Raw genomic sequence first — 25,279 nt, forward strand, 5'->3', positions numbered from 1 at the left:
AATTTTACTTTTTTAGGTGAACAACCAAGGTATCCACTACTGATAGCATTGACTAATTGCCTGAATGCTCCACTTAAGAATAAAGGAATGGTTAATAATCTCTTTTCATTCCCAAATATTGAAGATCGAACTCCGACCAATTAATTAAGGGATCAAGTGAGCAATCCATTTAAAAATTAAACTTTTTCTTCCTAAATCCGGAAACTTAACTCAACAATAATCAGTTCAGTGCACACTTGTTTCTCTAATGGCTTCTCTCTCCAAAATCGCTCCCCCCTATAATTCCGACGTTTTCCGGCGCAATTCTCCGGCGTTCTTCTCCCATTGAAGTTGTTCTTCAATTCGAAATTGAACCTCAAAATTCCAAGTTTGACGTCATATCTTCGATTTTCAGGCGTAAAATCCAGCGCAGAGATAGTTGATGATGTGAATTCAAAGAGGAGAGAGAAAGGAGACATCAAACATCCTTCGTGTTGGTCTAATTGTGGAGGTCCTTCAATGGAGCGCCGAATTTCGCTCAATTCTGCGAACGATCAGTTCTCGATCATATTCAAGTAAGATACTTCTATTAAATTAGGTTCAATATCTTTTTCTTTTGGTTTGGAATTCTAGTTCTGCAATATTCCTGATTTTATACTTGTTTAATCTATGAATTTCCGGATTTTCAAAGGTTTCCGTTCTCAAAGGTTTCCGTTCTTTTGGTCTAATTGCTGGAAAGAAAATGTAGTTGCAATTCATGGCAATTAAGTGGAGTTCCTTGCCATCATGCTGTGGCAGCAATATGGAAGGCTGTTGAACATCCCGAGCATTATGTGTCTGAATGTTTCAAAAAGGCATCATATCTAAAGGCTTATCAATGGCCGTTAGAGCCCTTAAACGGTCCTCATCAGTGGCCATCTTCCACTTATCCCCCCATAGAAGCACCATATGTAAAGAAAGTTCAAAATAGACCTACTGTGAAGAGAAAGCCTTCCCTTGGGGAGGTCGGCAGAGTTAAAATTTCAAAGAAGGGCCTCGTTCACAAATGCAGCAACTGTAATCAAGAGGGTCACAATAGAAGAAAATGTCCAATTCCTCTAAAACATGTTCCTACTCAACCTACCCCGACATCAGGTCCTCCTAATCCTCAACAAAAGCAAAAGAAACAGAAGACAGTGGCTCCCTCTAGTCAACAATCACAAGTTACTCCAATGCACAACAAGGGAGTTGGTATTTATACCTATCCTAATGATTTCCAGAAGCAAGCTATAGTAAGTTAATGATAATTTTTGCAATTAATTATGTTTAATCAACATACACTTAATTCTGTTTTTTAATTAATAGTATGCAAGTGATCAACAAAGAAGCAATAGATCAACTTTATCAAGTCGTCAAGATGCAAATGTTGGATGTTGAAGTTAAATTATTGCCACTAATCAGGTAAATACTACCATAATAGGTCTTTTCTGGGATTAATTTTAATGGACTTTATTGCTTTACTGTTTATTGTTTTATCTTCAATGTAGTTTGTGGTAACTTTTTGAGTATGTATAAGAATGTCATGTACTCAAATTAGTTCGTTTTGTGGGATTAGCTGTCGTTTAGTGAGTTGTATTGCCTTTAAAGACTTTTAGTGAGTATGAACAGAGTATAACATGTTAAATTATAATGTAATAATTTCGGCGAATTTTGCAGGTTGAAGATTTTTTGCAGGTTGGAGAATTTTGCAAGTTGGAGTATTGTATGGTGAAAGTTGAAGTTTTGATGCCGTAGAGTATAAGAAGCCACTTGTTTCTAATGGTTGTACACCATAATTTGTTTTGTATTAATCCTTTTTAGAAGGAAACTGCAACTAAAACTCATCCTTTTTTAAATATTATACATTAAAGTCAAGGTGTGGTTAAATGTGTGGTTAAATTTTTAATTGAGTTCAACGACAATATATGTTGAGTACCCAAAAGGTGAAAAAAAAATTAGGAGTACGTAAAAGGTGAAAAGGTTAAAAGGTTAGTCCCTAACTATATCCTTAACTCCATTTCCTTGCTAAGAGAAGCACAAAGATGGTTGGAACTTGAAATTTTCTCGTTTCGGATTGGTTTCTGTTTCGCTTTTCTTGCAGTAATGAAAATTGAAAGATGTGATGTTATTTTCCATTCAATTTGGTGAGAAATGCCTGAATCAGAACTATTCTGAATATTTTTTTGTTTAGATTAATTTTTGGTGTACATTCAGCAAAAACAATAGTATATTTATTCCAAAAGGTAGTACAGAAAAAAACATATCAAAGTGATGTTGTTGATTCAAATATACTATATTGATTAAATGTACTATTTTGATTACTAGATATACTACTTCTCTTGATGATTAGAAGAACAAAAATGTATAGAACGGTTCTGGATTAGGCAATGCTCGCAATTTGGTCACTGTTAGTTGAGAAATTCCTAATTCCAACGTGATAGAAAGTTGGAAACATAAAATGTTCCAATCATGGCATTTTGTAAGTAAATGAATTAAATTTTATTACATAATAAAAAGTATATTTAATACTGCTTATTGAAATAGTAATGTTGTATGATAGACGACAAATGTTCTATAAGCATGTACTAAAATGTTGTGCAAGAATTTACAATTGTTGTATAACAAAGTGAAATGCTGATAATTCTTAAATTGGAAAGAAATTTGTTCTTCCGAAGGAGGAACTGGGCAAAGCTCTTGTTAGTTTTATGATTCTTTATTGCTGTCCCTACCCTAAGCTAAGAAGATAAGCTTTCTGAAATGCACCAAAGATGTTAGCATGGTCTATATGAAAGGGAGACGTTAATTGGCTCATTATTAGTGTTTACTTTGTTGTTATCAATGGATATTTTGCTTACTATCCTTAATGTTGTTATATGTCTCTTTTTGTCAGGGAGATGATTTGCATGTTAGCTGCTACAACATTGACTGTTAGCTCAATGCTTCCATATCTTCTGCTCAGGTTTGGTTACTTATACATTCAGAAGGAACCATGAGAGTTATGGTGATGAGACACTATACGTTTGATATTATTATTGATTCTGTTCTTGAAAGCCTTCGACTCTCACAAAGTTAGTAGTAAAAGATTTATAAAATGAGGGAAAGGGGTTGTCCATATAAGATTGTTTGAGAAATATTGAATTTAAAGTGTTTGGATAACCATTTTGAAAGCTAAGTGGTTATGTACAACGAGCATATTACATGGTCTCCGTGTTCTTATGGCGACTGTATAATGAGTGTGATGCTGCAGCTTTGTTGTGGGTTTGCACAAGGTATTGTAAAATCAATGTCTATGCTTGTTAGTCATAGAACTTTGGAAATGGAAGTGGTCAAAGACTTGCAGGGGAAACATTGAATTTTCTTTTGCATTGAAGTTCCCACTCTCACTTTTACTCCCTGAGTTTTCTTTATTTAAACTCTTATTCTTGTACTTCTATCGTTTCTTCTTTCATAGAAACGATTTCTCATAATTATTCAAGTTAGCCAACCCAAATCATTTTGGAATTAAAGCTTTGTTGTTGGTATTTTTGAGAAGTTCACACATTGGAGATTTTGTGGTTTATAAAACGTCAGTTATATTTTTAAATTCCAAGATATTTATATCCAATAACGATAGCTACATCTGATATCTTCTTGATTTTGCAGATTACATCCCACTTTTACAAGGAATATATGGCATAGAACTGTGGTCTGTTACTCTGTTTACTAACTAAGAAATGCTAGAGTGTATGAAAATGCTCTCGTTTTGTCATGGGTATCCCTGGAAGGGTGTTGGCTTTATGTAAGAAGCGGATTAAGGGGAGTATGGAAATGGTTGGTGATTTTAAGGAAAGAAATGAGAAACATCATGGAGATTTTAAGATACACAGTGGCATTTTGCTGAATGCTGATCTTGAAAGGAAGCATCTACCACCTTTAAGGGCAACCCAAAGGTGTTGGTTTTGGAGAAAATCTGGTAACTTAGTGGAAAGAATGTGAAGGTAATTGGGTTAAGAAGAGTATGGAAAACTAGTTCAAGTTGTTCTTTGGGTGGTTGATTGTAGTGTTGTTTTTGAGATCATTCTGTCTGTGAGGATCAAAGTATTTTCTCATGGTAAATGTTATATTGTTATTTCTTCCTATGTTGGGATGTTCGAACTGCAATAAAATACCATCATCTTTATTTGAGGACTCTGATTAGATTATTAAGCCTTCTGAACAGATGATGTTCAGAAACGTGTTTCTGGATTATGATAGATAAATCATTAAGATATAGTGATTCTGCAACAGGTATCTTCAGGAGTGCCTTGATGCTATCAGGGACCGATGACCTTTTTTGGCGTTTCATGAATAATTTCGAAGTAAGAAAGATTTTGACTTTACTCTCGTCATCTTAGTACCGAGGAATTAGTTTCAGTAGGACTTTTGGCCTGTTAAGTTTTACCTTATTCTGTATTTTCGTAATATTTCCACCAAACTGCTCCCCCGTGGAGTGGAGCTGTTCTGTCTCGTGAGTGGTAACTGATTGTGTGGAGTAAAATTAGAAATTTAGGTTGTGTAGTCAATGAGGTTGTATATGTCTCCTGAAGGAAAGAGATTGGAAAAGATAAGTTCAATATCGATTTGGAGCTTTTTACGTTGGAAAAAAGAGGGTTTTAGAGATGAACGTGGTGAATCAGGGGTGTCTCTTTAGTTTGTTGTTGTGTTTGAGTCTGTAGGAGTTGGTTTAGTGTGACCGTAAGGAATAGCAAGCGGATGTTGTATTGCCTTCCTTTTACATGTGGAATCAAGTCGTTTGATCTATACAGAGGAGTACGGTTATCTTGTGGAATTTTGAGTGGAGGAGTGGAGCTATTCTTTCCTGATCTCGTCCTATTAGGCTATGTATGAGTGATTTATGACATTCCGTGGTTATTTGTGAGTAGGTACAGTTTCCTCCAATTATCCTACATTTGAGGGTAAATTTAAGAGAGGGTTTGATGGGGATTAATATACGCTTCTCGTGATGCTTTATCCTTCATGTTGTGTAGTCTGAGGTTTCCTTACTGTCTTGGGCTTCCTGTAGGTATAGAATGTATAATGTAGATTTTATTCTCTTTGGCACTCTGCTGTGGATAAGCAGAAGACAAAATTCAGTTTCTTTCGGGTGGGTTAGGGGTAAAATGACTTTTTTGCATTATTGATCTTCTGGGATCCTCTGCATTATATGCTGCTTTAGAGTCCATACAGGTGAGAAGCTAATGATGTACTTCCATAGGATATGGAGTAGAGAAGAAGATCATGTAAGCGAGTTGTTCTGCTGAGACCTAAGAGGGAGGCTTGCATTCTGAGAAGTGGTGTCAAGGAGCATCACCTAGTTGGGAAAATTCCTTTGGGTTTTTCCTTTGGAACCGAGGGCGGTTCTTGGAGTGTGCACACAGCTCCAGAGTTAGGGCGCCTCAAATATATGTATGATGTTTTCTTGCAATACATAATCAAGAATTGCGGGAGCTAGGAGTGTTTCATATATCTGAAACCGATGTACTAATTGAGCTTTCTTGCGGGAATGAGTTGTTTTACTGGATTCCTATAGTCTCTCGTTTATATGGGTTCGGATTGTTTTACAGGCCGTGGTATGTGTGATCACTTTTGACTTTTTGAGGCTTTCATCAGTTAATTTTAGAGTGACTGCTGGATTATACATGTTTGATGTTATCTCTAAAATGTTATTTCTATGCAAAGAAAATCAAATCTCCCGTTACCTAAAAGTTTTTTTCAGGGATACTATGCTTCTTATGCTAACAAAGACATTCTTACTAGTGCAATCATCATTTTTATGGGTTTCCATCCTACAAAGGGTGGGATCTCTAACTACATAATGATTCAAAAAGTAAGTTCTTCAAGATAATTTTTTATTAAAATGATTTCACTCATTTGGAAAGTCCTAGATGAATTTGTCTTCCTTCTAAATACTAATCCTTGTGTCTCAAATTTTTGTGTGATTTTAGTGCATGGAGAAATCGGTGAATATGGTGCTCTACAATCTCTATTGGAGGTGGAGGCGATCCCGTGCACTGGTAATCATGAAATTACTGTTGCTGGAATTTCAAACTCTGAACTGAATTTCATTGGGCTTATCAGTTTTCTTCACATTCTATTGATGTGCAAGTTCTTGGTGTGGTGGCCTCGAAAATGTGCATCGACAAAGTTGCCACTTCACTTGCCCTTAAACATGTACGGTGACTATCCAAAGGTTTGCTCACTGGGTATGCCATCCTGAATGGATAAAAGCATATAAGCAAGAGTCTGTATTTGTTAAGCTTTGCAGAAATTATCTTAGTTGCAGTCTTGCAGAATTCTTTTGTTGTCTATGTTCCAATACTTGTCTTGCTTGACCAAGAAGATCAACTGTACCGACTATCGAATGCATCTCTATCACCCCCTGCACCTTTTTTTGTCTTTGGATTACAGAGCTCATTCAACTTTTATCCTGTTGTTTGGGATTTTTTTGTTTGAGGTGACACTTTCGTGAGATAAAAATAAAAATCTAGCTAGAAGTAATTTCAAGATAAACGAACATAGAAATGAGATAGACAGGAAGATGCTTTTGAGTTTGTAGATAAAAATTATTGTGTATGTTGTCTATTTAATACTATCTCACTTCTATTCAAATGTGAAAAAAATTTTATGATTCGGATTCAACATATTTGAACAGGTTCTTTCTCTTCCAGGTTTTAGGTTGTGCATTTACAGGTAGTTGAATCTGAAGGTTTCTGTAAAGCTGTCTTATTACTTGCATTTTTCATTTCTATCTTGTTTACTATTCATGTTTCTTTATTTTTTATCAAACAATTTTCTTCAGATTACCGACAATGATTCAATCTAAAGCGCCTTTTTTTTGTGCTGACCATATTAGACATTGGTTTCTGCAGGTGCTTGTCATAGAAGTTAATACTGTGCCTGGAATGATGCCTTCCATGTCTTAGTTCATCAGGTAGGTATAATGGCGGAACAAATGTGAGAACAGTTTAGATTTTCAGAGATGTAACAATGTGTTTGGTTAGCATTTGTGAAAGGAAATGGAGGGGAGGGAAGAGAAAGATTTAGCTTTTATTTTTCTTTCAAGATTTTCCAATAGTGGACAGATATATTATTCATAGCCAAGATTAATCTTGTATAGGAGGAATGCAAAGCTTGTTATTTTTAGAATGCATTCACCATACACCCGGATGTACCATACATATGGTACACCCAAGGCTATTTTTTTGTATACCATGAGCATGGTACACCCGGGTTTATTATAAAAATTCCCTTGTATTCATGTTGATCCCTTGAATTTAGGACTATTTAGCTGTGAGTTTGATGAGCCTCTTGATATTGTTTTCTGTGTTGCAGGCCTTAGCACAGCAGCCTCCCATGTATCCTCATCAATTTTCCGCAGATTACCGGATTTGGCATCAGAGAGGTCTATGTAAAAGTTATAGTAACTACCTCATAAAGATCTTTTGGCAATTAAATTCATTTCTAAACTTACTTGCTCCATGTATTTCCTTTCTTGTGCTCGACTTGAATGATTTGCTTGAACAAAATATCTCCATTTTACATTCGGAATCAACCAGTAGAGCATAAGGTTCAGGTTGATTTGCTGTTATTAAAGAAAACAGGATTCTGGTACTGAAATGTATGAGAACAAGTATTCAGGACTGAAATCTGTGAAATGGGTTGGTCTGATATATCTATGTAGCATTAGATTTTGCTAACAATAAAATTTAGGAAAGCTCCAAATACACTACACTCATGCCGTGAACAATATTTGATGAATTTGAACAGCAGTCAGCAGGTAATAGTCTAGTAGGATTGACATCACTTTCGATTTCAGAAATTCAGGGATCGAGTTTCACCTCTTACAAGGAGAAATCTCCAATTTCCTCCATTCCTGGTGAGGTATTTTATCTTACTTTTAAAAAAAATATTTGATGAATTTGCATCTTTATCAAAGTACAGAGGTTTTCAAGATTGTGTTATTAATTAATTATTATTGGACCAGGAAATTTAATGAAATAAAGTAGGGGTCTTTCTCTTGTCGTAGACCAAATGCCATATCAACGTGTTTTATTCATAGCTACTCTTTTGAATGTACTGAACATAGATGTTAATGCATTGCTTTCAAATTTCAACGTATTGCAAATGTAATTTAGATACGAAAAAAGTGATGGTATGTAATAAAAACATTTGTACATCATGGGTTGCATGTTTCTTGTAATGTGACACAACACTTTGAATGAAAAGGTTGAAAATCCCCCAGAATCAAAAGTATAATGCAAATCCCTTGGTGCATTAAACGATTATTTTATTTGAGCAATAATCCTTATTGTGCAAGAAAGAAACAAGTTTTACGATGAGTTTCAAGGTGATTTACTCCCTTCCACTTTAAATAGAGTGTCCAATTTTTTATGACACAAGTATTAAAAATAAATTATGTGTAGTACCTTAGTTGTATTAAATTATAATTAAATATAGAAATTGATATACTTTTTATGAATTGTTTATTAAGGAGAGCGAATGTGGGTCATATGGAAAGTGAATGATATTATAAAAAATTGAAAGCAAAATAATATTTTAATTGGTGGACCCATACCAAATAAGAAAATGAGAACTCTATTTAGGACAAACATAAATGAAAAAATGAGCACTCTATTTAGTAGACTTAGGCCTTGTTTGGTTGTATATAGGAAGTCATACTTCCTAGGAAGTTATTTTTTCCATGTATTTGAAATTCCTAGGAAGTGTAAAATTGTGTTTGGTTGATAATGAGAAATAGAACTTCCTATGGGAAGCTCTACTTACCTAGGGGGACCTAGGTAATTAACTTCCTCTATTTTGGAGGAAGTAGAACTTCCTAGGAAGTGCAAATTCCCATGGTTTTGCCAACCAAACAACTTCATATACTTCTACTTCCTAAGAATTTGCACTTCCCATGATTTGTTTTGTCAACCAAACAAGGCCTTAGTACTTATTAACTAAAATATTGGATTAGGTTGAGAATCCCAACTCATATATTTAAACCGGCTAAATTAACAATGGGAGAATCTCAACCTGAATTCATCTAGACTTGAGTGCCTGAACAATTGTCGATTCTTAGTACTACCTAAAAATATAATCAAAGGAAGTAACTACCCATTTAGAACTATTTAACTCTTTTGCTTTCTAAGGGTATTTTGATTTTTTTTTAGGAGTACTAGACTATTGCACAACTCATAAAGAGATTGTTATATCTACCCAATTTATAAACTATCCACTAGAAATAGACAGTTAAAAAATAATTAATTCTGATGAGTTTGCCGAGCACAATAGAATGTACCCTCTTGTGATACTCAACACCGACATGAGAAAGTCATGAACGAGTCAAAACAACTAACATTCTAAGATAAGGATTTTGTTGGATTCTACTAATTATTAATATCTATCTATAGTGAATAGATTACTCACTGAGTAGACAAAGTTTATTCCACTAAAAAACATAGACTATATAATTATATAATCGGACCTCCGTTTGATAATGCCTTGATTAGTGAGACATTTAACTTTTGAAAAACTTATCTAGGAGACTAGGACAAAAACTTTTATGTTTTTATTTTTTGAGGACATCTAGAACAAAAGCTTATATTAGCATAAAATTGGGTTTTCAGACATTTAAATTTTTAAAAGCGGGATATTCAATGAAACTCGGTATTCAAAAAAGTCATGTACACAATCCACTTTATTGAAAATTTATTGACAAAAACCCCACCTTTGGCCCTCAAATGAGCATGAAATTGAATTTTTGGAGAATTTGTTTTTCACAATTTTAAATTTTGGGTCTTTAAAGGAGGCAAATTTTGACATTGTCGGTTCAAAGCTGTTGAAATTTCTATGCTTTTTTTTTATCTCCTGGGTAATTTCCTTATAACTTTATGCCTAATTTCTAGTCAGCTTGTGTTTTTAGCTACTCTTATTTGCTTTTACACTGTTTACTTTGGTGTATTTCATCAAATATTTTGAGTAGCTTGAATTTATTGCTATTTCCTTCATTTTTATCCCAATTTTGTTGTCAATTTGCTCAAATTTTTCTGGGTTGCTAGGTGTTCTTTATGTACAATGATATTCTCTGGTATCAAGTGCTGCAAACAACACTAGTTTCTGGTATGTTACACCTGTTAAATTCTTGCATTTTTATTTTTGTACAATTTTTTGTATATATGCATGTTAGTTTCTTCAAATTGTGAACTTTTTGAGTATTTTCTTTTGTTTTGGGGTAGATGGAGGTTGAAGTTTGAGAGCTGAGGATTTGCTATCATATTATGCTGTCAAATTCCACTAGATACACTAAATTTACTTGCTCAATTAAATTAGTTATCTGGGTTGTCTAAATTTTTGGGTGTGTATTTTTTTGTGGATTGTTGTAGGTAATTCAAGAAACTCTTGCTTACCTGGGTTGTAAAGTTAAGTTCTTGAATCTTGGTTCTTTATTATGGCTGATTGAAAGAGAAGTAGGATAAAAGGAGATTTTAGTGAACTTGTTGTTTTCCTTGAATTATAAATGGTGTCAAGTGGAATTGGAGAAGAAATTGGGTCAAATGGGAGTAATGTTAAGAACCATGTGGTTGTGCAAGTTTCAGTATCTAGAAAGGGACTATTAAGTGATGAAAAATCTCCAAGAGGGTTCCCTGAACAACCTACAAGTCTTTCTAGCCGATTGAAGTTGCTAAAAGTAAGCCCGCGAGGCAAACTGAACTCTCCCTCAGCTGGGTTTCATAGGATTGCTGAGGACAAGGATGAGCTCTCAAATAGTTCTTCTCCGCCTCGTGTCATGGAAAGCTTTCGAAAACGTGTCAAAGATGTGATGTCTAAGAAAATCGACTGGCCTTCTGTGATGCGAATGTGCAAAGAGTGGGTTAGGAAACCATTGAATATGGCCCTTCTATTGTGGGTAGTTTGTGTTGCGGTATCAGGTGCAATTCTATTTCTTGTGATGACAGGAATGCTAAATAAACTTCTTCCTAAGAAGTCACAAAGGGATGAATGGTTTGAGGTTAATAACCAGATCATCAACGCCCTTTTCACCTTAATGTGTCTTTACCAACATCCAAAGCGTATCTACCATTTGGTGCTTTTGTGTCGGTGGAAGCCAAAAGACATTTCAAAACTAAAGAAGGTATACTGCAAGAATGAGGCAGCGAAACCCAATGAACGGGCACACTTGATGGTTGTGATTCTTTTGTTCAATATAAACTGCTTTGCTCAATATGGTTTATGTGGCCTTAATTTGGGTTTTAAAAGATCAGAGCGACCAATTGTTGGAGTTGGTGTTTGCCTGTTAGTTGCTATTGCTGCTCCTGCAGTCGCAGGATTATACTGTGTTCTTAGTCCTCTAGGAAAGGACTATGAATGCTATAGCGATGAGGAAGCACCAAATCCATTGAAGAGACAATCATTGGAGAAAAGGTATGCATTTGCAGCCCGAGATGAAAAAGGGATTGTTGAGAACAAACCCGAGTGGAGAGGAGGCTTGTTTAGCTTATGGGAAGATTTTAGTGTGGCATATCTCTCAATCTTCTGCTGCTTTTGTGCATTTGGTCGGAATATGGAAAGGCTTGGTTTTGGGAATATGTACGTACACATAGCAACATTTCTCCTTTTCTGTATGGCCCCCTTTTGGATCTTCAGCTTGGCTGCTGTCAACATTGATAATGATGCTATAAGAGAGATTTTGGGCATTACTGGTATAGCACTTTGTGTGTTTGGTTTGTTATACGGGGGTTTTTGGCGGATTCAAATGAGACAACGATATAACTTGCCACCAAATAATGTGTGTTTTGGGAAACCGAATGTGGCAGATTGTTTTCAGTGGCTGTTTTGCTGTTGGTGCTCCTTGGCACAGGAAATCCGAACTGGAGATTATTATGAGACTGTGGAAGACAGATTTTACAGGAAGAATGAATATGACATGCATACTCCTCTTACACCGTTACCTCGTGAAAGTACTACTGCTTCCCAATCTATGTCTGATCTGAACGCTTCATTGTGGTTAAATTCTAGTTCATCGAAGATTAAACCTTCAGTATTCGTGGATGAAACAATGAAGCCACCAAACCCAGGAACAATGAGTATGTGAGCTGACAATCTTAGGGAAATTTGAAGTAAGATAGAACTGGATCTGTGATTCGCATTTTTGATATCATGAAGAGGTGATAAACTAACTTCTGCAATTCATCCATACTATTGATGTTTCTGTAATGCACAGTTTTTGTTGCCTGCAGTGGAACTTCATCTCTAATGCAAGTATCTTGATTGTTATATAAAGTTCAATATATTAGTCTAATGTATGTCATCTTATGTAAGATAAATGCTAGCTCTATTTGCTTTGACGGACAAAGTTTTCAAATTTAAAATGATTCACCGTGGAACGATATTTCTACAGAAAATCTAAGCTACAGATTGATTTTCCTTTGTTTGGTTGTTCACAAAAAAGGTTCGGAAACGGAGGGAGATGATTAAGAGATAAACGAAATAGGAAGGTAAGGTATATGGAGAAAAATGTGGCGTTTTATTTTCTTTTCGAAAGAAAATGTTTCCAATACTTGGAGAACTATTTCGAACATTTTACAAACCAAATAAAGGAAAACGAGAAAATTAATATTGTTGAAGTCTTGTTCTCCAAGCAATGTGACTGCTTATGTAATTGCTTGAACTGTATTAATCTAGTTATCGATACAAATCTTTACTTCTTGCGTTTCATTTTAAATGCAACAAAGGAATATTTAATATCTCACAAATAATACTCTTTTGTTGTATTTAAAACGAAACAAAGAAAGTATTATTCATGCAGATTCTTTTGCAAGATGGGGTGGTAATTCCTCCCTAGGAACTTGTCTACTTCAGTGTTTTTTTGGGTAGACTATGCATGGAGAAACTCAAGTTCCCAAGTGTTGTATACAATTAGGAAAAATGCTCTTTAATAGAGCTTTTCCTAAATTCGATGTAGTAGGCAGCTCCAGCCTCCATGTTCTTTACCATCTCCCCGAAAACCACCCTATCTTCTTACTTGAAAAAAAGTCTTGTGTAAAACCGCCTTACAATAAAGTTTTTTTTGGCAACGACGCAATACAAAAAGAAGGGTTTATCGGGACGGCTTAGTGGGGTTTCCTCCCCATGATAGCCAAACTATGAGCTATATGTATTCGGTTCGTGTTAACCTTCATACATGATACATCGAAATAAAGGTAAAGATGTTACAACGATTCTAATATCATCCACTAGGCATCTAATATTTTGGCTGCATTTTCTATGGTTAGCGAACTTTTTATTGCTAACTCACTATCTGTCTACGGAGTAGTAGTTCTTCTATATGCTAGGGCTTCGTTTATGGCACTCCAAATGGCCATCAATTCCGTCTAGAGTGGAGATTTTGAGGGGAGGAGAGAGAAAGACAATCCTTTTTTTTAGGAAGAGAAATAAAAAAAAAATTGTTTCAAAACACTTTTTTTTTTATTTAATTGGACTTAATATCAAAGTAACAAAAGTTTGGTTTAAGTACCCAAAGTGATTTTTTTTTAAGTTGAGTACCCAAACTGAAACTTTGGGCAAAGTTTAGTACCCAGTTGTGTATTTAGGGCCTGTTCTGCCCAGCTTATTTTCAGTTCAGTTCAATTCAGTTCAGTTGCAATTAGTTCGGTTGCAATCAGTTCGGCTCAATTGCAATCGGTTCGGTTGCATTCGGTTCGGTTCAATTGCAATAAGTTCAGTTCAGCTCCAACTATCATTTCTTAGTTATAATTTAATTCGGTTCAGTTCAGTTTAGTTGTTTTATGTCGAAAAGAATACGCCCTTAACTCATTCTTTCTCCATCAAAAATATCTTTACCCACTCCACTGACTAGGGGTGTTCATAAAAAACCGAAATCGAAATACCGTACCAAAATACCGAAAAAATGGTCTAAATGGGTGGTTACCGTACCGACAAATTTTTTTTTGAACGGTATGGTTACCGAACCGAAAAAATTAGCGGTTAAACGGTACGGTTACGGTTATGATTTTTGAGAAAACGGTTAACCGAAATACCAAAATCTTTTTTTCTCTATTTAATTGTTGTGAAACATTTTCAAACAATTACATTAATTCTAATATTTGTTGCTAAGTTACAACAATTAGAGTAAGTATGTAATTTTTTAGAAACTCTAGTACTAATATAAACACTGTAATTAGGAAATGAAGTGAATTCTTAGTGTTAGTTATGTTTTCCAATTGATTTATTATCCACTTTATAATACATTTTATATTAGAATATATATAATATTAAAATATATGCACAAAAAAATTGAAATAATATATGTACATTAAGTAAAACATAATAGTATAACTTAAACAACGGTTAATGGTTAAACGAAAAACCGTACCGAAAAAACGGTTAACCGCTTAGGCGATAACCGGTTTAAAAGGTTACAGTTACGGTTCGCAAAAAGCGCATATCGAAACTTCCGGTTACCGAACCGAAATATTTTTTCGGGACGGTTAACCACCCATAAACACCCCCTATCACTGACCACTCTCCTGATATTTGCGAAAATATCCATCTAGTTAGCTGTGTGCCTATGTCCTGGTTAATTTGCCTCTCTGGATTGTTGGGCCTGGCCCGCCAACGATTCGTCTCACATATAGCCAAGTTGGGTCACTTTTGGATTGGGTACTTTTGGTTTCGAAATCTGTCAATTATTGATATGTTTCTTTTGTTTGAAGGGAAAAGGGAGGTTTTGGGTTCCAAAATTGCTGTCAAGACCCAAAATTTTTGTGGCGATTTCTTATACTTCCTCCATTTTTTATTAGATGTTACACTTTTCAAATCACGGACTCCTAGGTAATTTTTGGAAAGGAGAGAGATAGAGAGAATGGAAAACAAAAGGGCCCCATGTGAACATGTGATAGGAGAGAGATACAGAGAAGTTATTACCCAAAATAAAAGTGTAACATCTAATTTAAAACTTCCTAAAATAGAAAGTGTAACATCTAAAAAAAAACGGAGGAAGTATAAAGTTGTCGACGCGTTCAATCCCAATTCCCAACTAGTCAACTACCGACTACTACCAGTCTGCTTAGAAAGGTATATGTTGTAATGAGCGCAACAAAGAATTAAACAACAATCAACAAAAAAAATTTAACGTGGTTCACTAATAATGTGTTAGTTACATCCACATAGTAGGGAGAACAAATTTTACTAGGTTTAGCAGCAAGATCCCCGTGCTTGGTTAATCCTAACGACAGATAGTTAGTTCAACCATCTCAACTTGTAAATAACTTGGAATCGTGTAAACTTTGAGAGCTATCTACTAAAATTGGTCCACTATTTAGAAATGAGAACGTATTGTGTCGGACTCGTCCGACCATAATCTTTGGTCGGACGACTTTCAGGTGGTTCCAATTTTTTTTCAGTTAGTCTTAATTTTTTTTCAGGTAGTCTTCATTTTTTTTCAGGTAGTCTTCATTTTTTTTCAGGTAGTCTTCATTTTTTTTTTCAGTTAGTCCATTATTTCTTTCAGTTGGCCCATTATTTCTTTCACTTGGTCCTTTTTTGTTTCAGTTGGTCTATTATTTGTTTCAGTTGGTATACATATTACGAAACAAAGTCCAACTGAAAGAAAACAAAGTCCAACTGAAAGAAAACAAAGTCCAACTGAAAACACACCATGCTTAAATTTTCATGTATATCAAATAAGCACTAGGATCGTCGATATTTTGTACGAACAGTAGAAGGATTAGTTAAGAACATGTCTGAATTACAGCTTTGTTGTTATGAATCAAGTGAAGCAAATCCACGCATTCACCCTTAGAAATGGCTTAGATTACACCCAAATCCTCATCACTAACATCCTTAAAATCCCCAACATTCCTTATGCACGCCAACTGTTCGACCTTATTCCTCAACCAACATCTGCACTTTATAACAAAAACTTCTTTAAGCATGGTGTCACCAGAATTATCACCATCTCCACTTGAAGAGCCAGCCTCTTTGTTGTCGAGTGCGCGTCTACTAGAAGGTTCAGCAGGAATCTTGAAGTTCGTGTCGTCTGAAGAGGCCTTGGTTGGCCGACTACGTTGCCGGAGGTATGTGATGGGGGCAATGGAGGGTTCTTGATGTTGTCGGGGTCACTGTGAATCTTCAATGATGATGATGAAGAAGGACGCGTTATTATTGTTGGTGAATTTACTAGGCTCAGTCCGTCTGACGAGAATATTGTATCAGACGGTCTGACCCAATACTTTCACTAGAAATACTTATTAAACAATTTATACTCGTTAAAAGTGGCACATGACATGATTTTATTAGCCTTTTGATTATTTACTTCTAAAATTACACATTAATCACTCCCTCTCTCCCTCCTCTTTATGCATGTAGTCCAACCTCAAACAAGTGATTGAGGGATTCAAAGAGTCAATAAGATTGTACCACATGACACTTCTAAATGGAATTTAAAAGCTTAATTATAAGTTCAAATCGTTCTAAATTTATCAAAAATTGCGACCTTTTATAAAAAATTGAAATAAATTAAAATCGATTATTCAAGTCTTATTAAGTTCCAGATTGGGTAAAACTATTGCCAGAACTAAAGTTGGCCCACGATATCTAAACAAATAAGTGGGCTTTCTATTAGAATTCCCTATAATCCACTATATTCAATTATTCAAGGGGGGATGCACAATTGTACATTTATATCATGGAATATGAGTTGAATTAGCAGCTGCAGAGAGCAACTTCTGCATCTTTCCTTTAGAATATTACTGGAAAATTTCATTGAAATCTCTATCTACTGCAGACATTGTATGGGAAAGGCAGAGATGTGGTTTTCTTGTCTGTTATAGATAAACATACTCTTTGCTACCAGAACTTGCCTGTTTTAGCTGCTTTGACGGTGGGTAGAAGACCAGGAAATGTTGGTGATCAATAGTTGAGTCTTCTAATAGAAGATTAAGGCTCTGTTTTTTTTGACTGAATTAATAAAAATTATGTTCAGTTCAAACAAATTCATTTCAATTCAGTTCATTTAGTTTCCTCTAACAGTTTTTTTCGTTTCAGTTCAGATCTGATCAGTTCAATTTAGTTCAGTTCAGACAAATTCATTTCAATTTAGTTCAGCTCATACTAATTCAGTCCAAAAGAACAGAGCCTTAGACGTACCAATTGGTATCTATGTCTCTTTCAATTAGTTAAAGATTCTAATCTTGTGTACCAATCGGTAAGAATAAGTGAAACATAACTTTTTTCGGTTTTCCCGGTACCAATATGAAAGATGTGAAAACGGGCCGAAAAATGTTTTTTTAAGGACTCAAACGGTTGATTGTTAAGACAAGCTTGCAGAAAACTGCCCTCACGTATTATTTACCACTGCTCTTTTTGCTGTATAATAAAGTTAAGAAGTTGTATATAGTAGTTGTACTTCATTTGATGTTTTCTAATCTACACAATTTGGCATTCACCTTTATAAACATGTAATGTTATCGTAATATTTTTATTATTGATAAGTTGATTACTTTCAAAAAGTTGACATTTTGACTTTGTTTTTACACATGTATAATCTACAAAAGATGGTATGATTATAATTTGTTGAATAGTGTGAATTATATAGTAATTAAATATGAATTAACATGAAGATGTTTGATCAACACAAATTACACATGATGCAATTTAGAAGAAGTTTTACGTCTTAAAGATTCCTTTGGGAAGTTCATGCAATTAATTAAGTAGTTAGTTTCAGCCTCTTTCAAAGAAATATGCATTTCATTCCGAAGTGAAACTTTCTACGTCCAACTAACATATGTATGATTTTGTGCACATATTTCCCAAATTAATTTCCGATCAACTCCCCAAATCCACCTACTAAAAGGTGTGTAATAAAGTGCAGCTTGAGACCTAAATTATACATTTGACTTCTTAAAGTACTTTTATAGCAGAGGAAGTATGTTAATTCATAATTGTTACTTCTCCCATAGTGATAGAGAATACTTGTGCACTAAACAAATGTGTCAATATGTGCAATAATTGATACGTGGGACCTGTTTTTACATACAAATATTATCTAAGATTAGCGTGATGTAAATTTGTTTTTAAATAGCTACCCATCTATTGCAGATTTTGATCACAACGGCCTGTTTTTCCTAGTTCAATTCAGTTCAGTTCAGCACTAGACAATACTTTTATTCTCATATATCACTATTCAATTCAGTTCAACTGTTTGTCGAAGAGAACAGGTGGTACTTTAGATAATGATCAATGAGTATGAAAATAAATGAAGAATATGCAAGTAAAAAGAGCTATGCCAATATACCATGTCAGCATTTGGTGACATGCTCCTCATCCCACTTAGATATCCCCATCAACAACCATGCATAAATCCAAAAGACAAAAATTGGATCAAATAATTGGTGAAAAATGGCATAGAACTTTGAAATTAGTTATTTATTAAAATTACAAGCAAAGATATTTACAATTGCATGGCAAAGTTTACAGCTAATTAACTAGCTCATGTTATATTAATATAAGCTAATTATTAAGTACTTTATAGTGAAAAACTTACTACCTCCGGTCTTTATTAGTTTACCCGTATTTCTTGGATGTCCCTTATTAGTTTACCCATTTCTTTTGTTTCTATTTTTGGAATGAGACCGTAACACTAACTCTCCATCACACATACATTCAACTTTAACATATTATAATAGTTTTTCTCTTTCCTTTTATGTCCCACAATATTGTTTCTCCTAAAACTTTGTACAAAAGAAACGGGTGAACTAATAAAGACCAGAAGAAGTAGAAGATTAGATAGCTAGTACAAGACCAGGCATGGAGCCAGTACCACTAAGCCCAGAACCAGAGATATGGCTCTGCCAAAGAGTCCCTTTCTCATTAATAGGCCCAATTTCCCACCCACTATTATGGGGCCTAAGGTCCCTAACAGTGAGAGCTGTATTAAAATACTCTCTAAATTGTGTCATGAGCCCACCCTTAAGGGTCCATACATGGACCCAATAGGCGTGGGCTCCTTCCCAACCCTCGACAATGACCCGGTCCTCGTCGATTGTGGTGATGGACCGGGGCTTGAACCGGAACTCCGGATAGGCCGATTCGCCCGTCAACACCCTTCTCATGTGTTGGCATTGAGGTGGCCCGTGGAACCACCACTCTAAGTCACTAGCTAAGTGTTTTGACACATTTTCTCCATCTCCTTTTGAAAGTGCATAATAGAAGTCTTGTACTATAGCTTTATTATTATTATTGTTCTCATCTTGGATATTTTTTGCCATGTTAAAATGGTATTTTTTTGTAAGGGTTTTTTTTTGTGGGTTTTGAATGTGAAAGTGTTATACTATGAATGATTGAATTTTGCAAATGATGTGCATGGATAGGAAGGATTTGGACCTCTATTTATACCCATAAAATTGATAGGAAGGGTGGAGGAAAATGGGGTTTGTGGCCCACCATTAGTGTAAATGGTTGCTTGGTTTTTAGTGTGAGGGGTATTGGAGATCCATAGCAATATTAAACAACATATTTTGCACACTAAGATTCATTTAAGTATTAACAATTATTGAACTCTAATTTATTCATTTAGATATAATTTATGGGCGGTGCTTCTACATTATACATACACTACTATTATAAGCACATAATTATCTAGCACCTAAACCAAAACCCAAAAGAATGGGGGAGCACATAAGCACCATCTCTCCCCTTTTTTTATAAATAAAATTAGTTTTTAGATCCGAGTTATGTATCAGGTAACGAGAATTTTTATTTATCAATATTATATTTTAAAATGATAATCCAAAATACAACTTGATCTAGTGGTTAAAACTTTAGTATATGAACTTGGGGTCATGAAATTAAAACTTACGCCATGTAATTTCTAATTTTTTTTTATTGTACATGGATTACATGAACTAAAACTCCCCTACGAAAAGCGCCAGGTGGCACCGTTTTTTGTTTAGGAATGCCTTTTAATATATTTATATAAATATTGAACTATTTCAAAGATTTAGATCCTAATTAAATTTTATGTTCTCCATAATTCTCTTACCATAAGTTTCTCTTATCATATTTGTGAAGTAACGTGATTATTTTTTTGATCCATATGAGTCACGAAGGCAGTTCAAGGTACAAAGAAGGGGATGGGGATTCGAATTTGTGACCTATCGTTCACAACACCTCAATCTTAACAGCTAGGTCAAGACATTGTCGATTAAAGTAAGGGATTATAAGTTACCTAAATAAATAGATTATTTTATTTTCAATATTTTACAGTTCAAAAGACTTAAGAAAACAGAACGGACACAATGGTAAATCTAACTATACTGTAATTAGATGTTTAAGCCTTAACCGCTTTTTTTGTTCCCCTAGTTCTGTCATTGCTTCCTTTTGGATAAGAATTGTTGGTTTCATGTCAAAGAGACGTTTGTGGGCAGAAAGACAATGAAATGTATAGATAACTAAGAAAAGTTCCTTATAACATTGGGATTCGGGAAGGAGAAGAAGTTAAAAAAATCTCAACTATCATAATAATAATAATGGAGAGTTTTAGAGAGAGAGAGAGAAACACAGGAGAGAGAACCCAAGAAACACAAAACTTAGATCTTCAATGGACAGTAGTACAGAGGAGAAGTCGCAAGAATCATCAAAATACAGCCTTGAAAACATGCTTTGTCAACCACCTTCCATTAACATTCACCAGTTCAGACCTAGCCAAAATTTTCAGAAGTCATGGAGCAATAGCCAACATTCATATACCCTCAAACCAAAAAAACCAAAAACACAAATATGCTTTTGTCCAATTTTATTACCCCCAATCCTTACTTACAGCAATAAGAGATGAAAATCGAAAGATAATTGAAGGCAACCGAATTACAGTGTTCCCAGCTAAACGAGATAAAACAAATCCCCCCACTTACCAAAATCCAATAACCAAACCATTCAAACCTGTACAATCAAATACAAACAACAGAAAAGTTCAGCACTTCACCAGAGATAACCGAACCTACAAAGAAGCAACCTCTCCAAATAACATACCAATCAGAAGTCCAAGAAAACCAATCCAAACCCAATATCAACCAACCTTTTCCCTGCCCAACCCAACAAACCATAGAATCATGAGCTCGAGAGCGTTAGGAGAAGAAACAGAAAAAATAAGACAGTCCCTTGGTGCAATTGATGTGAACAGTGATTTTGCAGCCGCCATAAAAGGAAAGAAGTGTGATGAAATAGTTGAGATGCTTCAGCGTAGTGCAGTAGCGATTGCCTCATCATCGCAATCATCAGAGTCCATTCTTAATCACATCCTGTCAGAAGGAGTGAACTGCCTCTCAATTAAACCAATGGGGGGAATGCAACACTTATTAATTTTTGACTCCTTCGAAGATAAAAAGTGTATGATGGAGAGTAAGTGGCTGTTACGATGGTTTATGGCAATCACAAATGTCAATGATCAGAGCTCGACTTTGTGGCGTGAAACATGGATAAGGGTGTACGGTGTCCCTCTTGTGGCCTGGGGGTACCAAAATTTCTTCGATATTGGTTGTGTTTTTGGTAGAACTATTTCAGTAGAATACAAGAACTATGAATATGCAGACATCCTCGTATACACAGACTGTCTTTTTGATATCAGCTGCAAATTATCCATGGAAATTGATGAGAAGGAGTTCCCAATTTTTATCTCTGAAAAAAAGCAAAACTGGGGTCAACTATCAAGATCAGTAAAGGGAGACAAATCTGCAGAAGATAATCAGGTCATATCAAAACCATTCTTTCCAAGTCCAGGTACGCCCACATCCAATGAGAAATCATCAATTCCAGAAAATACAAACAAAAATCATCTTTTGCATGTTGACACAAATGACGTCACTCAAGCAGAAGATGAAACGTTACTAGAAAACTGTGCTTTAAGAAATGATGAACAGTCACCTCAAAACACTCATCCATGCACCCCAATAATTGTATCATTAAATAATGATGTAGAGTTCCAAGAAAATCAGAGAAACTACAATCATCCCAATCATCATCCACCAGAAGACATCAGACCAAATCAGACTTTTCCGCCGCCTTTTCCCGACACATCCACAACTCTAGGAGAGAGCACAGCCAACCAAAAAAGCCCAGCCCAAATAAATCCACCAATAACTCACAAAACACTAAACGACCAAATAATAGTCTCTCCCCCAAAACAAAATCTTTCAAGCCCAATAATTATCCACAACAAATTCAAGCCTTTAATAAGATCATCCAAGCCCACCTCCTCTTCAACGTCCACCTTGGACTCTTCTTCGGGTTCTGGCCCATTATTTCCACCTGGTTTTGAAGACCAAATCCCCAATCACATCAAGTCAGCTCAAGTGAAAAAGAGAAAAAGAAAACTGGAAAAAAAGAAGAAGTTGAGACGCAATTCTGCCAGAAAAGAAAAGAACACTCTTCCTTTAAACTCTAGGTATAGAGATTTCAGCATCATCCAAGCAGATGATATTTTGGCAATGGCTAACATACTAGGACTATCATACAATGGTCCAATTTCTGAACTGAAGGAAAGAATAGAGGTCATCCTCAATAATCAAAAGCGAAATTGGGAAGCCAATAACGCTTGATTCTCTCGCCAGCTCATCTCAAGAAAACAAATTCTCATGTCAGTTCTTTCATGGAATACGAGAGGACTTGGAGCTCGAGTCAAAAGGAGCTCAATCAAAAAACTAATATCAAACCATGACCCAATTTTTGTCTTCATTCAGGAAACCAAATTGGAAGAAATTTCTCAAAAAGTAGTTAGAGGAATCTGGAATTTCTCGGAAATAAAATGGACCCACTCCCCCTCAATTGGCAGTTCAGGCGGTCTTCTCTCAATGTGGTGCTCCAAGCACTTTAACTTGAAATCATCCTCCATAAACAGACACTGGATAGCCTTAAATGGAACCATATCTTCTCTGAATTTTGAATGCTCCCTCATAAACATATATAACCCTTGTTCAGTCAATGCTAGAGCTGAAGTTTGGAACGAGATTGCAACCTACTCATCAGATCATCCATCTCCTATCCTCATTATTGGCGATTTCAATGAGGTATTGAAGGCCTCAGAAAGAGGAAGTGAAGTTATATCTCAAGTCGGAAGTGAAGATTTTAAAACATTTCTGCAGGATCTTCAGTTTATGGAAATCTCATCATCCTCAAAAGGATTCACGTGGTTTAGAGGAAATTCGAAGAGTATCATTGATAGAGTTTTCGTACATCCAGAATGGATATCAGTCTTTCCAGAGATGAGTGTGACTCTCTTAAATCGTGGGCTATCTGATCATTGCCCATTATTAGTGAACTCCAAGTCAAAAAACTGGGGTCCGAAACCTTTTAGGTTTCAAAATGGATGGCTCACAGACCCAAATTGTCTCAGGATTGTTGAGAAAGCTTGGGCTGAATCTTCCTCCCTTCTGGCTAATGATAAGTTGAAGGCAGTAAAGGAGAAATTGAAGCAGTGGAACATGTCGGACTTTGGCAACATTGACTTTATGATTGCAAAGCTGGAATCAGATATTCAAAACTTTGACGAAAAGTCGAATCAAAGAGATCTCTCTCCTGAAGAATTGAAGGATAAACAGGAAGCCTATTCAAACCTGTGGCTGTGGATGAAAAGAAAAGAGTTATTTTGGGCTCAAAATTCGAGAATATCGTGGCTCAAGCATGGAGATAGAAATACAAAATTTTTTCATGCTATAGCCACAAACAGAAGAAGAAAAAACTCTCTCTCATCCATTGAAATTGAAGGCTGTAAGGTGGATGACCCGCAGAAAATTAAAAAAGAAGCAAGATCTTTTTTCAAACAAATTTTTACAGAAGATTATCAAAGCAGGCCCATCTTCGAGGGCCTTGAATTTAACAGTTTGTCTGATGTGCAGGCCTCTTTTTTAACTGATCCTTTTTCAATCGAAGAGATAGAAGCAGCAGTTAATTCATGTAATGCTGACAAATCCCCTGGGCCTGACGGGTTCAATTTCATGTTCATCAAAAAAGCGTGGCAGATCATTAAACATGACATCTTTGCACTTGTGAAGGAGTTCCATGCCTCATCTCATATCCCGAAAGGATGTAACACAGCTTTCATAGCATTGATAGCAAAGATAGAAAAGCCGAAAGAATTCAAGGATTATCGCCCAATTAGTATGGTTGGGTGCATATATAAAATCATAGCTAAGTTGTTAGCTAAGAGGCTTCAAAAAGTCATGACATCACTCGTTGGCCCCCTTCAATTCTCATACATAGAAGGGCGTCAAATCTTGGACGGCGCATTAATAGCAAGTGAACTAATAGACTCTTGCAAGTCGAATAACATTGAAGCCACTCTCCTCAAACTAGATTTTCACAAAGCATACGACAGTGTCTCATGGAACTTCCTCAAGTGGATCCTTGTTCAGATGAAATTTCCTTCCAAGTGGTGCAATTGGATTATGGCATGCGTTACAACTGCTTCAGCATCAATTTTGGTGAATGGTTCCCCTTGCACTCCATTTAAGCTCCAAAGAGGGCTTAGACAAGGAGATCCTTTATCTCCCTTTTTATTTGTGCTTGTTGCGGAGACTCTCAACCTGCTAATAAAGAAAGCGACACACGTGGGTCTATGGAGTGGAGTAGGAATTCCTCAAAGCAATGTCATTGTATCACATCTCCAATATGCGGACGATACGCTAATATTTTGCGAGGCAAAGCTAGAGTCACTCATCAACATCAAGAAAATGCTTATCCTATTTCAATTAGCCTCGGGGCTCCAAGTGAATTTTCATAAGAGCTCACTCATAGGCATCAATGTATCAGAAGAATGGACCAACAATGTGGCCTCTACCCTCTTATGCAAAACCGGCACTATCCCTTTTTCCTACTTAGGGTTGCCTATTGGGGGAAAGATATCAAGCACTCATCTTTGGGATCCCATAATCTCGAAAATCACAGAGAGGCTTGCAACGTGGAAGAGCAAAATGCTATCAATTGGAGGGAGAATAACTCTCATAAAATCATCACTCATGAGTCTACCATTATACTACATGTCCATATATCCAATCCCCAAAAAGGTCATCCAAAAAATAACCAAGATATCAAGAACCTTCCTATGGAGTGGAGATTCGGATAAAAAAAGGCTTCCCTTGATATCATGGAAAATTCTTCAATCACCAAAGATTCTTGGTGGTCTTAGCATGGGAAATATGACTCACAAAAATTTAGCCCTCATGTTTAAATGGATATGGAGGCTTCTTGATGATTCCTCTCAACTATGGTGTCAAGT

The 25,279-nt window shown here is 35.7% G+C and overlaps 2 protein-coding genes across 16 annotated transcripts; one reads left to right on the forward strand and one right to left on the reverse strand.

The window, feature by feature from the left end:
• Positions 1-204: 204 nt before the first annotated feature.
• On the forward strand, positions 205-12,313 carry LOC104898226 (uncharacterized). Of its 15 annotated transcripts, XM_048648076.2 has the most exons (8): positions 205-554; positions 2,888-2,956; positions 5,961-6,029; positions 6,668-6,705; positions 6,885-6,946; positions 7,348-7,896; positions 10,074-10,134; positions 10,398-12,313. In XM_048648076.2, the coding sequence occupies exon 8, from the start codon at positions 10,532-10,534 to the stop codon at positions 12,104-12,106; it is 1,575 nt and encodes a 524-aa protein (XP_048504033.1). In that variant the 5' UTR covers positions 205-554; positions 2,888-2,956; positions 5,961-6,029; positions 6,668-6,705; positions 6,885-6,946; positions 7,348-7,896; positions 10,074-10,134; positions 10,398-10,531; the 3' UTR covers positions 12,107-12,313. The 15 variants fall into 15 exon arrangements, with proteins under 15 accessions (XP_048504033.1, XP_048504018.1, XP_057252081.1 ...); XM_048648061.2 differs by lacking the exon at positions 6,668-6,705; XM_057396098.1 differs by lacking the exons at positions 205-554; positions 6,668-6,705 and adding an exon at positions 2,138-2,476.
• A 6,481-nt stretch (positions 12,314-18,794) lies between these two features.
• LOC104898228 (senescence associated gene 20) lies at positions 18,795-19,280 on the reverse strand. Its single transcript, XM_010685275.4, has one exon. It carries the CDS (start codon positions 19,278-19,280, stop codon positions 18,795-18,797), a length of 486 nt encoding a protein of 161 aa, XP_010683577.2.
• Positions 19,281-25,279: the final 5,999 nt, after the last annotated feature.

The sequence above is a fragment of the Beta vulgaris genome, chromosome 7 (assembly GCF_026745355.1).
Source record: "Beta vulgaris subsp. vulgaris cultivar EL10 chromosome 7, EL10.2, whole genome shotgun sequence".
NCBI lineage: Eukaryota > Viridiplantae > Streptophyta > Magnoliopsida > Caryophyllales > Amaranthaceae > Beta > Beta vulgaris.

Coding starts and splice junctions, on each gene's coding strand:
- LOC104898226 (XM_048648076.2), top strand. CDS start 10,532: ATGGTGTCAAGTGGAATTGGAGAAGAAATTGGGTCAAATGGGAGTAAT.
- LOC104898228 (XM_010685275.4), bottom strand. CDS start 19,280: ATGGCAAAAAATATCCAAGATGAGAACAATAATAATAATAAAGCTATA.